The sequence below is a fragment of the Cryptomeria japonica genome, chromosome 10 (assembly GCF_030272615.1).
Source record: "Cryptomeria japonica chromosome 10, Sugi_1.0, whole genome shotgun sequence".
NCBI lineage: Eukaryota > Viridiplantae > Streptophyta > Pinopsida > Cupressales > Cupressaceae > Cryptomeria > Cryptomeria japonica.
The window spans coordinates 459522482-459538925 of NC_081414.1; the positions used below are offsets into that span (position 1 = coordinate 459522482).

A 16444-nucleotide genomic window follows, 5' to 3' on the forward strand; every position below is an offset into this window, starting at 1 on the left:
TGTTTAAAGATTAACTGTAAAGTAGCAAGAAATGCAAGATATCAAAAGCTATATTTTTGATCATACTTTTTTTTGAATCTAATGTTGCATAGCAGGTTGGTATGACTAAAACAGATGCTGCAGTTCAGACACTTACTAACATTAATCCAGATGTTTTACTTGAGGTAAGATTCTATCAATGGTGATTATAACTTTTAAGCTGCCTTTCGTCATTAGAATGTTGTGAGATTATGGAAATATTAATTGTACTCATGTATAACATGTGAGTATTTTTTTGTATATAGATAATGGTATCATCCGACAATTTAATCGAGGAATTATTTATCATGAATGGTCATGCAGCTATGACCAGCCCTTCTTTCTACTGCCAAATAATTATTCAACAAAATGCCTCACCTCCCCAGGTTTGATAGGCATCTTGGATGTCTTAGGCACAGAGACAAGATTTTCAAAATTTGCCATTCCTAAACTCCCTAACCCAAATGTGTTAGTGTCTTTGGGGACACCCCCTTGCAGATGTGTAGATGTCCCAAGATGCCAGACAATGCCCCCATTTTTTTCTCTTATAGATGTTCTAATGACATCCCCAAATATAATTTTTTATATAATTGTACAAAGAAAAAATTATATTATTTTTTGAGTTTGTGCATATTGTAATCTCTCTTGTAATTTGTATATTTATATATAAATATTTTAAAATTTTCCAGTAGCAATCCTATTACCTTTCCCAAGTTATGAGAAATTTCTTCATCTCTTATTCAAAAATCGGATTGAAGTGGTTGCATGAGCAACAAAAGTTGTCACCTTTTGTGAAAGTTGCCAAAAATCTGTTTGTCCTTGCTGTCTTGGTTTTGAAGCCAATAGCCAGATTTTAGTGCTGAAGATGACCTTGGGGTGGTTTGGAACATCTTAGGGAAGTAAAAAAATAGGGGAAAAAAATGAAGAAATGAAGTATTTTATAGCTGGCAACAAAGTTGCCAAATGAGGGGACGATTTCGTAATTTCTAGTAGTTTACACAATTGTCTGTTCATGTAGAGGGGAGTTACGTAACCATATAGGTGGTTTCATTATTTTTTCTCGTGGGGTTAGGGCAATGGCTATAAACAATGTCTCTTCCCCTTCTCTACGATTGCTTGATGAAAAACACCCACTTCAAAGTTTTGAGATCATAAGAACAAGTTGTAAACATTGCATAAAAGCTGACATTGTGGATGATTCTTCATGTTATATTCAGCTTTTTGGAACAATAGGCTATAGATAAGGGTTTTAATAGAGGTGTAGGAAAAAGATGTATGTAGAGCTTTGTTGTTAAGTCCATGGGCTCATTTCTTGTTCTAGAGACATTTTTATACTCATAATTGATTGAAAAATAGTGATTGGGGACTTGGAGCAGTTCATTTTTTTTGGAATGTTCACATAAGGTGTGGGTTCACTTCTCCTTGCTTGAATAAGAATGTGTCTAGGGATGAGTTTCTTGCCTTAAGCATGGCTTGCTTATACTTGTGATGTACTTGGGTTGTTATGCCTTATAGTTTAAATTTCGAAGTGATTGATGAAGGGAAAATGAATGAGCACTTATTTGCTAGCTCCAATTTTTGCATTTTGTCATTTTTGAGGGTAAATCAACAGGGTTCATTGAAATGGTTTGACATAGGATGTCTTGATTTCACAATGTAAAGTTTGTGTCAGAGGTAGAGTGGCCATCTCAACCTTGTACGTAGGCAAGGAACCTTGCACATTAACAAATAAAATGTCATTGCATATTTAGGTATTAGTTTTTCATTTTGCATTTAGCTTTTGATAAATTTAAATTTGTTTAAATTTAATTTAACTTTATATTTACTTTTGTAAGATTTTTTTGTTGTTGAGGAAACTTGGGTTTTTATCTTGGTTTGAACCTAGAGAGACCACTTATGGAGGATCTCTTCCTGCTTTAACTTTTGAGGCCACATTGAGGGGCCTCAATCCCGTATTCGCCACTTTTCACTTGTTCAAACTTGTGAGCACAATAGCCCAATGAAGGCCACAACCTACGAGCACAACAACCCAATGAAAGCTCATATCGTATGAGCATGCCAACCCAACGAAGACACAAGGTTTGTGAGCTTAGCGGCCCAACGAGGGTTTGAACTTTGGTGGCCGCTTCACCAATGAAATGACTTTATCATGGACTATGCGTCAATCAGCATGTTTGTAAGACTATAATATATAAGAAGATACTATAATTTATATATTCTTTAATATTAATTTATTGTTTATATATAATAAGTAATGAATATATATTGTATTTATAATATTATATGATTATTAATTTATATTATATATTTAGTTAATTGTTTACATAATAAGTAATGAATGTACATATTTATCATATTATTTGATAATACATTTGTATATTCTATTGATTTTTTTTGAATTTGTTAATATATATTTTTTTTAATATTTTTGTATTGTTATTATAGTTTTTTTTGATTGGTGACAGCGAGAATTTTTAACCTGCGAACATGATAGCTCGACAGGGGCACAAAGTCCACAAGCAGACCAGTCCAATGTGGGTTCAAAGAATAGGCATGAATGCTGAAGATCAAACTCGCAAGCGCGTTGGATTAACTAAGACACAAGCTTGTGATCACAATGGTCCAATGGAGGTTTAAACCATGGTGGCCACAATAACATCACCACTTCACCATCATACTATGGGATGGGATGAACCCTATATTGTGATTATAGTTATCTTTGTATATATATATAAACCCTAAACCAATTACCTTTCGTTGAAAAGATTCTCATGTTGTTAAATGAAGAAACTAAACACCTCCATTCGATTCCTAATTAGTCCTTCCAATAAAGTCGCAGAGCTTTTGTGAGAACCTTGCTTGAGTTTACCAGCAAAAACATTGAAGAACCCTACAATGGATCCCTTTGTAGGCCGTTTATTGAATGCAAAAAATAGTTTGGATAGCCATCACACTCAAAGTTAATCTTATGAAACCATTCATTGCGATTTTTGCCATCCTTTTCCTTCTCTTGTCGAAGGCTACATTTGTAAGAAACATCTTGACCAACCTTCTATCATGAGAATATTCCCTGTCAAACCATTCTGATCCAATAATGCCTTTGCTTGGTTCCTTAGCTTTTGTCAACCAGCAATGGAACAATCTTTGTAATTGCTTCCCATGTCTTCCTCCCTACACAAGCATATACACTCCCAAACATGCAGATGACCCACTAGCTCATAAAAAATGTAGCCTCTTTCTTTAAATGCCAACTCTAGGTTTTCTAATTTAAGAGAGATCTAGTGGTAGATTATGAGCAACTCTAAGCCACTCAGATATTCTAGCAATCCTGTGGAAAATGCAAACCAAAAATTGCTTAATCTATTCTAGATATTCGTGTGAATACTTGTCTTGCTACCTTTTCGAACTCTTCCAAACCTTGTAACCCATAGTGTACTCCTCTATTAGAATTTAGCATTACATGATGGGGCCATCCTATCTTTTTTTGGAATCTGATACAATACATCGTCCTCTTGGTTGCATACAAGATTTGCCAATTGATCTGCTACACAATTCACCTCCCTATAGCAATGCTTAAAGGTACAGTTTTACAAATTGAAATTACTTTTATTAGTTTATATGTTCATTGTTCAAATTTTTTATTTTTTATTGTCTAACTAGGATGAAACTTTTGTGTGCCCTCTACTTTTGTGCTTCGTGCAACTTGAAGTAAGAAAAACAAAAGTGAAATTCTAGGTTGACAAAACTTAAGAACGAAGATTTTTATTCGTGTATCCTTCGCTTCTGTGCTTTGTGCAATCTAAAATAAGAAAAAACAAAAATAAAATCTGTCTTAATCCTCTGCATTATGCTGGCAGTTGTATGCATAGTTTGAATATTAATTTTAAAATTATACTTAAAATTTTTATTTTAGTTATTGTAGTGTTACAATGAGTTCTCATGGCACAAGTGAGAATGAGGTTGAGGTTCAAACTCAAAATGAAACTGAATCCAATTATGCTCTTGAGCGTGAGGCTGAGAGGGGTGACCCTGACGGTGAAATCCAAACCAGTAGATCCATGATGAGTGCAGCTGCAAATTTGAATTGCCCCTCTACAATTATGACAGATTTTGCTAAGGATCCCTTTGATCTTAAGTCTCCTTTGAAACAATTTGCAACAAAAGTATAAAGTAGGCTTGGGACATCTGGGGGCACAAGGTTGTGGAAGTGCCACTTTTGAAGTGTTGAATTTTAGGGCAGTATTACTAGAGTTAATTCTCACCTCCTTCATATCCAAGGAAAAGGTGTAGAAGTATTTGAGATGTTGGGGAGAAACTTGAAATTCAAGGTTAAGATATGTAGGCTATGGGGTGTTGGTGGTCAAGACAATGCAGTTGCACCTACATTTGCTTTTTTGTCTCATAGGCCAAAGGGTCATTAGAGCCAATTGGACAATTCTACTTATACTTTGTAGAGGCAAGCTGCACATATGCTGGCCTCTACTTTAGGGGCCTATGAAGGAATGTTGGGTGGCAAGTGGATGCAATATAGTTATGGATAGGTGGACAAACATTAGGCATCATCCACTCATCGATATCATGGTTACTTGTTTAGAGGGCCCTTATTTTCTTAAGGAAGTTGATTGTTTAGGGCATTGCAAAGATGCCCACTTTTTAGTTTTAGATTCTCAAGGATGCCATTGAGGAGGTGTTGTGACCTTTTCACACATTGCCCCAATGCAAACGGGGACCCTCTCTTTCCCGCTTTCCGCGTCTTGTTAGTTTAGGGTTTTGGCAGAAACCGACAATTTTGAACTTCCAGTGTTCGAGTCTCAAGCTTTGCAATGTGATCATGCCTAATTGCTATTAGGGTTTTGAAGTTTTGTATAGGATCAAGTGTGTTAAATGTTAGATGTCTAGGCGATCCTAATTTTGTCTAAGTGTAGACCCATTTGAGTGTGAACGAGTTTTAAATGTCCAAGTCGGTGATATTTTTGTGCCTAAGTGTTAAAAGGTCTTTAAGGGTTGTTTTCTCGCTCCTAGTCGGTTATTTAAGTTAAATTTGCACTTTATACCGATGGAATTCTTTTTGTCTCGCTCAAATTTTGATGAATTTGGCCAAGTCCCAATGCGTTTTATTGAAACTTTGAAGTGTCCAGATGATTTTGAGTGGAAAAATCATTAAATTCTTGATGAAAATCTATGTTTTAGTGGTCTAAAAGTCAAAATTCCTGATGGGAGGTGCTTTTCCCCCACATTTTCGATGACCCATGATTTTCCCCCAGTCAAAATCCGGATGGGAGGTGAATTTCCACTAGATTTCCGATGGACCTTGTTTTTCTCCATTCAAGTTCCTGATGGAGGGTGATTTTCCACCAGGAGGGTAAATTTTTGGGTAAGTGTGGTAATTTGTCCTGATGACCCATGTTTTTCCCCTGGGAGTGCAGATGACTTTGATGCGAATGAAATTCAAGTATCTTGATGTAGATCGATTTTCCAGCAGGACAATTTATGATAAAATTTACTGGATTTTTATGCAGAGGATTGTCCTGATGAATGGCGAATTTCACCAAGTGCAATTTTTGATGGAATTTTGATTTGGATGATTATCTAGATAGGGGTTGATTTTCCCCCAAGGTGATTTTTTTGGACTTGGTGATGAAAATGAAGTGGATTTTGACTCCAGATTCAAATCGATTTTCCCAAGAGGTGTTTTGTTTGATGAATTTAATGATGTTTGATTGTGATTTTTATCCCAATGAAGGGTGATTTTCCCCCAAGAGCAAATTGTGACATTTTTAATGAGCTTTATTTGGATTTTTTAATTCAGATATGGGGCGAATTTCCCTTGAGAGCCCAAGTTGGTAAATTTTTGAAAGATTTTAATAAAGTGGGCCCAAATTTAATTGTTTTTGTGATGACCAACGATTATTTAATTTTCGAAAACAATTATTAAATGATTTGCAACATTAATTAATGATTAAATATTTTTCCCATTGCAAATCGATTTTCCTAGGCAAGTATAAAAAGCAAGTTTTTATCCCACATTGCTTGTGTGGTAAAGTTTCAAGGTGAAAACATGAATAAAGAGACCCAACCAGCATTAAAATAATATTATATTGTGCTGATGTGATTGATTGTGATTGCTAAGTGGCTGATTTTGAAGATTTCTTCCAGCTGGGCGATTTTGGAGGAGTGTCCATTGGACACTATTGAAGGTTTGAAGCTGCAAGTTAGTGATTTATTTGTCCAAAATACCTGGGCGCTGCCATTAGAGGGCAGATTACAGCAGGTTGGTGGCCATTTTTGCCACATAAATCAATTTTGCTAGGTGGTGCCTTTCTTGGGGGTTAGGCGATGTTTGTTTTGGGGGTGATTTTCCCCATTTTTGGAGGGATTTGCTTGCATTTGTGGGGTGCCATTACTGTTGAGAGGCTGTGTTCTCATACCTGCATATTTCGCCATTGCTGGAGCTACCTTGACCTCCATTGTTGGCTGGAAACTCAGTTTTCAGATATAGGCTTTCATTTCCAGCCACTTCACTCTTGGGGGATTTCATTAAGAAGACATTTTTGGGACATTTTATGATCATTTTGAGTGTGTTGACATTTCCTACTTGCTGGTCAGGTCTGAAACTCAATTTTCAGACCTATCTTCAGACTTAAATCTTTTTACCAGCCCATCCTTTGTGCTCAGATTTGACAACTTTGACTTTGGAGGTAAGATTTCATCAAACATGAGTGTTCTCCCATGACTGCAACAATGTTAAAGTTGCAGGTTGTCTTCAGACCTTTTGGCGGCCATTGGTGAGTTTGGAAAGGTGTCTTCAGACATTCAAAACTGAAACCAGAGCTTTGTTCACCTTTTCCAAGTGAAGTTTGACCTTTGGTATACTCTTATGATCCTAATTTTGATGAATTTTCTGAGTATACTAAGTGTTTTCAGACTTAGTCTAAGTCTGAAAATGAGGGTTTTATACCCTATTCTTGTCATATTTATATCCTATTTTCAGAATTTGTTAGAAAAACAATCATAATTTCTGATTTCCATTCCTAAAACTAGTCTAAATCATTAGAAATCAGAACTAATTTAATTCTGAAAATAGTTATTAGGATAATTTTTCTGAATTTATTGACTTCTAGCTTCATGCAGGTACCATGTCTAAATTCGGGATTGGAGTTCGGTAGAAGAAATTGAAGATGGTCCAGGAGGGATTTTATACGGATTCCAAATTGTCATCCTGGGAAGGATATCATAGACACAAAGATGCACTTCCTGAATATGGAGCGGATGCGGCAGAGGATGTTCGGGACAAAGAATCAGATTCCCTCTTCTACCTATGCAAACATCATGGGGAGTGGTATCCATCATGCTGTTGGATTTCCACAATCCATACAATGCAGCCAATTAGTTTTGGAATGCGCAAGACACTATGATCCTCTCTCCAGAATGATATGGACTCCCAAAGGGGTAACCATTGCCTACCTTGCTGAGGATGCGATTGCCGAAGTGTTTGGAATTCCCCGTAGTGCAGACATGAAGGATAGAACGAAGGATGAGTATGAAGCAAAGTACAAGTTGAAGGCGGATGCATGCAAAATCGTAGTGAATAAAGAGTGGATGATTAAGCCGAGGCCTCATCATTCCAAAGCGCCCAAGACACTCATGTGCACAGATTTGAAGGAGGAATATAGCGATTTGGTATTCCTATTAAACCGAGTGATGGGGATGCCGTAGGGGGCCCTATTTGAAGGATGGATGTTCTATTTTATCCAGGATTGTATAAGAGGAACAATGATCAATTGGTCAAAAATCATTAGCAACAATCTAGATTTTCAGTTGAGAAATGTGGAAAGAACTAAGTCATTCGCCATGACTTCCTACCTGTTGTGACCTTTTCCACACATTGCCCCATTGCAAATGGGGACCCTCTCTTTTCTTGCTTTCTAGGATTTTGTTAGTGTCCTGTGACCTTTTGCTGCAGTTTCACCAAGCCTTGTCTAGTTCAGAGCATTTCAGGCCTTGACGATTGAAAATTAGTTTTTGCAAGTTATGTGATTCCGAAGTGTGAACGCCACCAGAGTGCTTAGAGAGGCCGAAGGACGAAGATCGCAATTGATTTGGACGAATTTGGACAACTTTCTATTTTTAGAAAGTTTGCTTTTTTGCTTTTTCCTATTTTTTAGGAAGTTTCGTTTTTGGCATTTTTAGCCCAATCCCCGGTATGGCTATTTTTAGAAAGTTTTTCCTATTTTTTAGGGATGTCTACTTTTTGCTTTTTCGGGATGCAAACCTAGGGTTTACACTTGCACTACTGACCAGCTTTGACCGGAATTCGAAAATTCCAAGTTTTGACCTAAAAAAGCTGAATCCCTAGATTTTAGGCTTTTTGCTTTTTCGGGATGCAAACCTAGGGTTTACACTTGCACTACTGACCAGCTTCGACCGGAATTCGAAAATTCCAAGTTTTGACCTAAAAAAGCTAAATCCGTAGATTTTAGGCTTTTTTCTTTTTCGGGATGCAAACCTAGGGTTTACACTTGCACCATCAACTAGCTCTGACCGGAATTCGAAAATTCCAAGTTTTGACCTAAAAAGCTAAAATCCCTAGATTTTAGGCTTTTTGCTTTTTTAGATGATCCACCTAAGCACGGATTTCAAATTTCAAGTTAATCTGATTAAATTAGATTAAACTGTGAAATTTTGAAATTTCTTTCAAAAATTCTTCTAAGTCTGGCTAACAAGGGTTTTGAAGTGTTTCTGTAGGTTCAAACCCCATCACGAAGGATGAAGAGATCATGTGGGTGTTGAGGTTGCAGTCCGCCATGCTAATGGAGGTCATGTGGGTGCCTTGTCTAAAGTCCGCCATAAGTTTGGAGGTCACGTAGGAGGCTACTCCAAAGTCCGCCCCACCTAAAGAGGTCATGGAGGAGGCAAGTCTAAAGTCCGCCCAGCCAGAAGAGACAATGAAGAGGCTAAGTTAAAGTCCGCCCAAGGCTTAGAAGACCATGAAGAGGCCAACCTAAAGTCCGTCCAAGGTAAAGGAGACCAAGGAGGAGCTTGGTTTGAAGTCCGCCCAAGCCTTAGGGAGCCATGAAGAGTCCAAGCCAAAGTCCACCAAGGAAGGTGCCTACTCCAAAGTCCGCCCAGCCATGAAGAGACCATAAAGAGGCAACCTCAAAGTCCGCCCAGCCATGAAGAAGTCATGAAGGAGGTGAGCTTGAAGTCCGCCCAAGGGAGAAGGAGACCATGAAGGGGCTAAGGTTGAAGTCCGCCCAAAGTTGAAGAAGTCATGAGGAGGTGTCTCCAAAGTCTGCCCAAGGTGGGAGAGATGATAGAAGTCCGCCCAAGTTGAGAGACCACCAAAGTCCGCCCAAGTAAGAGAGCAAGGTAGGAAGGTGCCTACTACAAAGTCCGCCAAGGTGAAGGAAGCCATGAAGGAGTCAACATCAAAGTCCGCCATACCTGGAGAGGTTGGCTAAATTCGCCAAAATTTGAAAAGGATGGAAATAAAATTAAAAAAAAATCAACCTACACATGGAAGGTCAAACAAAGTCAACATAATGTCACAAAATCCACAGAAATTTCAAAATTAAATCCAAAATGAAGAAATATCTAAATAAAAAAAAAATCCTCAAAATAAATCCAAAATGGAATGTGTTTTTTTTGAGAATATTGAGGGAATATTAAAAATTTATTAAGATATTAATTCAAAATGGAAAGTTTTTTTTGAAAGGGAATATTGGAGGATTAATGGAATATCTTCAAACTTAAATTAAAATGGAAAGTTTTTTTTTAATTAGAAGTATGAGTTGGATGATTTTAGGGGTTTTTCTTAAAACTTGTCTACAAATACTTCATTATCAAATTCATTATTACACCAAGAAGTTCAAAATTACTAAGGAGAGCTTGGTAAAGTATGTCAGTTTGAAGATAATCTGGAGGAAATTCTAGATATTGCTGGAAGTCGGATAATATTTTGGCAGAAGGCTTATAGATTTCTGGATAAAGGCATCTTTTCTGAATTTTCTCAATATTTTGGAGAAAAGTCTAGCCGAGTCAGAGCTAAAATTAAAATTGTGAATTTTTTGGATATTTTTCTAGAATTTAATAAATGATTTTGGAGAAAGAAAATTCAACTTTTTTGGCTAAGTATAAAAATTTTCGAAAGTTTTAACACTTGATGAGGACTTCAACCAGCGTCAAGGCTGAGGGTTTGGAGGTGAAAATTCAACTTTTTTGGCTAAGTATAAATTTTTTTTCGAAAGTTTTGACACTTGATGAGGAATTCAACCAGCTTCAAGGCTGAGGGTCTGGAGGTGAAAATTAAACTTTGGTGGCTAAGTAATGAGAGTGAAAAAATGAAAATTTTCCAACACTTAGCCATTTCGCAGCCCCGTTATTTTTTTTTCAAAATTCTGCAGAATTTTTTCTAACTTAAAGTTTTTATCATTCATCTGCAGGTCTTGAGCGCCATGAAGTTCCAGGTAGATAAAGATGCTCCTCCTGAGTCCAGGATGACTTCCAAGTGGAAGAACATTAGCGACACCAACCTCGGACACATCAATCTGAGGGAGTTTAAGAAGCGAATGTTTGGTCTGGACAACCTTGTGCCTACCACCATTGCGCGGAAGATGATGAAGAGTGGTATCGTGCACGCTGCCGGTTTCCTCCCCACTATGCAGTGCAATGAACTAGTAGTTGAATGTGCCAAACACTACAACCCCATCAGTAAGGATATTGTTGCACTTGATGGAAGAGTGTTGGCAAATGTCAGCGATGAGGCCATTAGAGAGGCCTTCGGGATCCCTGAGTACCACAACACAGTATATATGATCGAGGATGAAGCTGACAGTCTATACCATGATCACCTGGAAGAATATGATGCCATAGTTAATCATTCCTGGTTAGACAAGCCGAGGAAGGGCGCCTCTAAACTTCAGAGAAAGAGCCTAGTACGAGCATACTTCAAGGAGGACATTGGGGACATGATCGTCTTGCTCAATAGAATAATAGGAAATCCTCAGGGAGCTCCATTCGAACCCTGGATGTATTATTTCTTTAATGAAATAATCAATGGAGTAAAAATGATAGACTGGGCCCGTATGATCAGCGACAGTTTAGACAGCCAGCTAAGGAATCTGGAGGCAAACAGGACTTTCTTCATGAGTTCTTACTTGTTCTATTCTTTAGCTAGGACCTACAGGTACAGAGGTCTCACTTGTAGAGGGGAAGTTGGGAACAAGGAGAACCAATTCCCGGTATATGATTGCTATCCCCAGCTCCATATGGAGGAAAAGTTCCATTTCAAAAGGGTGAATGATGCCTTCCTAATGCACATTACTCGAACCCTTCAAGGTGGCCTGCACCAGAGGCTCTCTCAAGAGTCTATGGACTTTATCAGTCGGTTCGGGTGTTGGTACATCCAATATCCAAAGTTCACTTACCTCCAAATTCAGGGATTCTCTGGTCCTCCATACAAGCTTCCAGCTTACCCTACCAACCGAGTGGTGTTGCTCGAGGTTGTGAGACAATTGGAGGAGTATATAGTGATTCAAAGGGATAAGCAGAAGAAGGCAGGCACATCCTCACTTAAAATTGGTAATGGGCTGGAAACATGTCCATCATCACAAGCTGCAGCTACCGCTGAGAAAGAGCTGGCCTGGTATCCCTTTTACCAATACAAGGCAAGAAAAGATTTCGATCCATTCCAGAGGATAAAGAAGATCGAAGGGACAACGTTTGAGCATAGACTAGATCTGGAAGACTACTGGGCTAATGCAGCCGATAGTTTCGAGATCCGGAAGAGGTTCTGGTCAAGAATTCCTCTAAGTATGGTGAGAGCAACGAAGGTGTTCAAAGTTGCCGATCAAGTGGAAGAAAGCCTAGAACTTCAGCAGCCGGGTTTTGAGAAGATGAAGAATGAACCTTTAGTCTTGATAGATTGGACAGAGGGAGAAAAATCAGATCTAGCAGACCTCATGAGGTCAGTGGTTGAATACTCAAGGTGGTGGGCATCTGAAAAGACAAAACAGTTGAAGGCCAAAGGTATGGTTCTAACTTATGAATTAATGGGAGTGGACGATACTCTGTCCATCCACCCTTGTACCTCCGCCGGTGATGCTCGGAATCCGGAAAGCGTTGGATCTCGAAAGAGAAAGGAGTTGGGTGGAAGCTCCACAAAGTGCACAGGGAAAAGGGCTGTAGTTGAGAGAAGAGAATCCAACGAAAGTCACTCCATCCTAAGTGCTGCTTCCATTGCGCCTGATCAGAGTACAATTGGGGAACAAGAGATGAACATCTATGTGAGTGATGATGAAGTAAGAGTGCTTTCCCAGCCAGTTGAGGAAGTGGTGGGGAAGGTCTTCCGAACTCCAGACAGGAGGCAGGATGAAGCCCCTATAATTTTCTTGGATGGCATACTAGCGAACCCAGGAGAAGCAGACGATGAGTTTGATCGGAACACTGTAGAACAATCGACCATTCCTGATTGGCTCAAAGCAAGGATAAAGGCCAAGGTTCCCAAGGATGTCCACTCAACCGAGGAGGCTACCGCAGCATTCCTGTAGAAGGTGAATGAACCCGCCGCAACTAAACCTCCCAAACCAGCCAGGAAGTTCTCCCTGATTCAGAGAGACAGTGCCGGAATCAGGACAGTCCAGATAGCAGTGCCCAAAGAAGGGAAGACTAGGGATAATGTCACCGCAGATGACTACAAGATCACCACCATAGAGATGGGTAAGCCTACCCAGGACCAGGAAGTCCAATATTTTGACGACTCCTGTAATGTTCTAAAGACAAGGCTGGCTCATGAGAAAGAAAAGAGAAAGAAAGTGGAAGAAGAGAACCAGCAATGGAGGAAGTATGTTCTCCATCTTACCAACCCGCTCGACCATGAAGTCCCAGCTACTCCACCATAGCCTCTTCAGCAGGGATCAATGAAGGACTATGATGAGATGAAGGGATCGCACACTCAAGAAAAGGAGTGGATTTCAGATGCTGTGATACGTGCTGACACCCTGGTAGAAAACTTAGTATCAGCGCATGAGGCAACTTCTTTGTTGATTGATTGTATCCAGGATCTATCATCCAATTGGGAAGAAGTGGATGAAATTCAGAATGAAATACTCCCTCACCTAAAGGTTATCCGAGGCATGTCAAAGAAGAGCTTAGTGGATGCAGGCATCATACAGACAGGAGATAGGTATGACTTTGGCACGTGGTACTATGCTCTGGTCACTCGGATTGAAGTCCTGAAGAAATCCGAGACCAAGTGTTTTGAGACAGAGGCAAGGGTTAGAGAGATCCTGGGCAAGGTATTCCGGGTGGCGTCAAAGATCTGGCAGAAGGAAAGCCTAAGGGAGAAGCATTTACAAGCAAAGAACCTGAGTGCCAGGATTCAGACAAGCTTCTTCCGAGATTCAGGGATGATTGACAAAGGTGATCTGTCTAAGATTGCAAACTTCCTCTCCATCGATAACAACTTCCTCACCCAGGCAGTGGAGTGGGAAGGCATCCTTGCTACGTGCGCCGACGATGTGGATCTCGTCGATTTCCAAATTGGCGGTTTGCCAAGTATCACCATAGAGGATGTCAAGCTCGTGGTGTCCAGATACGTTGAATCTCTGAAAGAGGAAAGTGGCCACTCACCTCAGTAAAATTAGCAGCTGTGCCACTTGTCACTCTTTCATTTGCTTGAACTAATAATATTTCGGGAAACCCTAATTAGGGTTTAGGACTTTCAATCTGGGCCCTTGATCACTGTTTGATCTTGGCCATTCAGTTATTTTTGAGAAACTATATAAGATTGCCTCCCCTCATTTGAAAAGGGTGAGGTTTTTGATGTATTGTTGCTTAAGGTCATTTCCAGATAATATATTGCATGTGCGCTGCTTTGTAATCTCTATTATTTGAATGATTTGCATGGTTTCAATTGCCTCAACACTTAGTTAAAATTAACTTAGATTTGCTTTCATTGTTGTTAATTTGAATGAAGGATTTGATAAGTATCAATTGATGGTGTATTTCCGCTCATACTTTTGGTGTATGGATGATTTCCATCTCACCGTGCAAAGTTAGTCTGAGCCCATCCCCTGTGCATCCCAACATCTCGATCATAAGCACAACCCGTTGAAGATTGCACCGACCTTGTGTAGTTGTCCCTAGTGTGGTGAAGCAAGGTTTGGTTTCTCGAGAGCACCCAGTTGATACCGTCTCCAGAATTTGTAGGATTAGATTAGCCTTCCTGAACCCTATCTCTTTTTCCCTTTCTTTTGAAAGTCTAAATCCCAGAAAATCTCCAAAAAAGAAGAAGAGCCTAAAAATTGCTAAAACCATCTAAGTCCAGCAGTTCAAGAATACTTGTTAAACGTAAGTCCCCCTTGAAAATTTCAGCATACACTACCCAAGAAGCTATTCCACTAAAGTCGCTTGTTCGCACATATAGACCTTGGAATCAGTAGTGATTTTTCAGGAGAGGATAGAATACCTTCGGGTATCCTATCCTAATGTTTGGTAGATGATAAAACAGACACCAACACTACCTTGTGTATATACTTGCAAGATTTGTCACATACAAAGGATTGATATGCAGAGGTGAAGTTGGGAATGGACAAGGACAATACAAGAGTTATGAATGTTATCCACAATTGGACATGCATAGAGTTGAAGATTAAGGGTGAATGATGCATTCACTATGTATATTACAAGAATGTTGCAGGGCGGAAGCCACAAGAGGTTGTCCAAGGAGGCGACGAAATTGATTGAACAATATCAATCATGGTACATACAATTTCCCACTTTCACATACCTAAGGATTCAGGGATTTAGATTTGAACCATATAGGCTTCCTAGGTATCCTCCAGACAAAAGATCCTACTTGAGGTGGTGAGACAGCTTCTAGAATTTGATTTCATCCAGAAGGAGAAGCATAGAACATGAATGAGTTTTCCTATTGCCATAGGAAAGATTTTGGAGGTATGCCAATTCGATCGCTACGGCTAGTACAGTGATTAATGAGCTTGCATTCTATCGCCTTGGAACATATAAGAAAAGAGACAGATTTGATCCACATAAGAATGTTGAAAGGATCAAAGGAGACAGACTCATACACAAGATGGGCATTGAAGATTATTGGGCTAACCTGATGGACGAACAAGCAGTGAAGAGAAGAATGTGGTCCAGGATGTCCGTAGATTTTATGAGACTCATCTGTAGTATGAAAATGAAATGAAGAAATCTATCCTATTGCCTAGTTGGTCAGAGCAGGAAGTGTCAGATTTGAACGTGCTTACGAGAGACGTCATGGATCTCTTTAGAGAATGGATAGACAAACAGATGAATTGATTGATAGATATAGGCATTGTCTTCACATATGAAGATAAAATAGGTGGAATACTCTCTTGAAGATGATCAGAGGACAGTTAGTGATTTGAGGATTCATGCAGATGAGGAGAGCCAAGCTCCTAAACGTAAGAAGAATACAATTGAGAATCCAAGACGAAGGGGAATGAAATAGTTACCAATAATACCAACCAAGGAAATAGACGAAGGGGAATGGTTGTGCAGAGATGGAAGGATCGATTTAGGAGATACAGTTGAGGATCCTTACATCTATTAAGGAATTATTGGGAGTAGATGTTAGTCTTGCCAGCGGTCTACACTTAGAAGAATTGAGAGATAAGATGACGTTCATGTACTTCAGTCAGTTGGATTCTTTGAAAAAGAATCAGATAGACGATTTGGTTTCCTTGCTGATTCATGTCCATAATTCACGGAAGCTTATGCTACATTGGGAGAACTCTTTAGATGCTTGTTTCGATGCGTTGGATGTGATTGATGTGCAGTAGGATACTTTGCCTAGCATTAACATGGAGGAGTTAGATGCAGAGGCTAGATTCTTGGAATATGCTGTGAGAGAGAGGAATGCAGGCCAAAATCTTCTAGAAGATTCCCTACTTGATGATTAGGTGCTATCCCATTGGATCATATGTTGGTGGCTCCATTTTGATGTAAACCCTAATTAGGGCAACTCTAGGGCTGTGTTGGCATGGTCTTGGCCCTTGATTTTGAATAAATCTTGGTCATTCATTTCTTTTGAGGCTCTATGTAAACCCCATTGCCTCTCATTTGTAAGAGAGATATTTGAAATTTGTCGATTATATGTTGGAGATTTGAATACAAGTCATTGTTCCATTAATGGTGATTTTTGTTTAAGTGTTGCATGCATTTGTGGTTCTCATTGCCTCCAAATTAGATTAGAATTTGCTTTCAAGTATTTCAGATTGAATGAAGGAATTTGTTGAATGCATTTGTGTGGAATCCATTTTAGTCCATACCACTAGCTTCTTGCTGATTGTAAGCTAGTTTTGCATGGTCAACTGGAATTTTATGAACTTAACTTTAATTGTTATACGTCCATTGTTATGCATTAACTTGAATGGTATCA

At 39.1% G+C, this 16444-nt stretch overlaps 1 protein-coding gene across 1 annotated transcript in view; it reads left to right on the forward strand.

Annotated features, from left to right (window-relative positions):
* Nucleotides 1-16444, forward strand: part of LOC131067521 (ubiquitin-like modifier-activating enzyme 5) — a 166568-nt gene that overhangs the window by 17156 nt on the left and 132968 nt on the right. The window contains exon 5 of the mRNA XM_058002553.2: nt 96-164. Within this exon, the coding sequence (XP_057858536.2) occupies nt 96-164 (69 nt within the window). The remainder of the gene's footprint in view (nt 1-95; nt 165-16444) is intronic.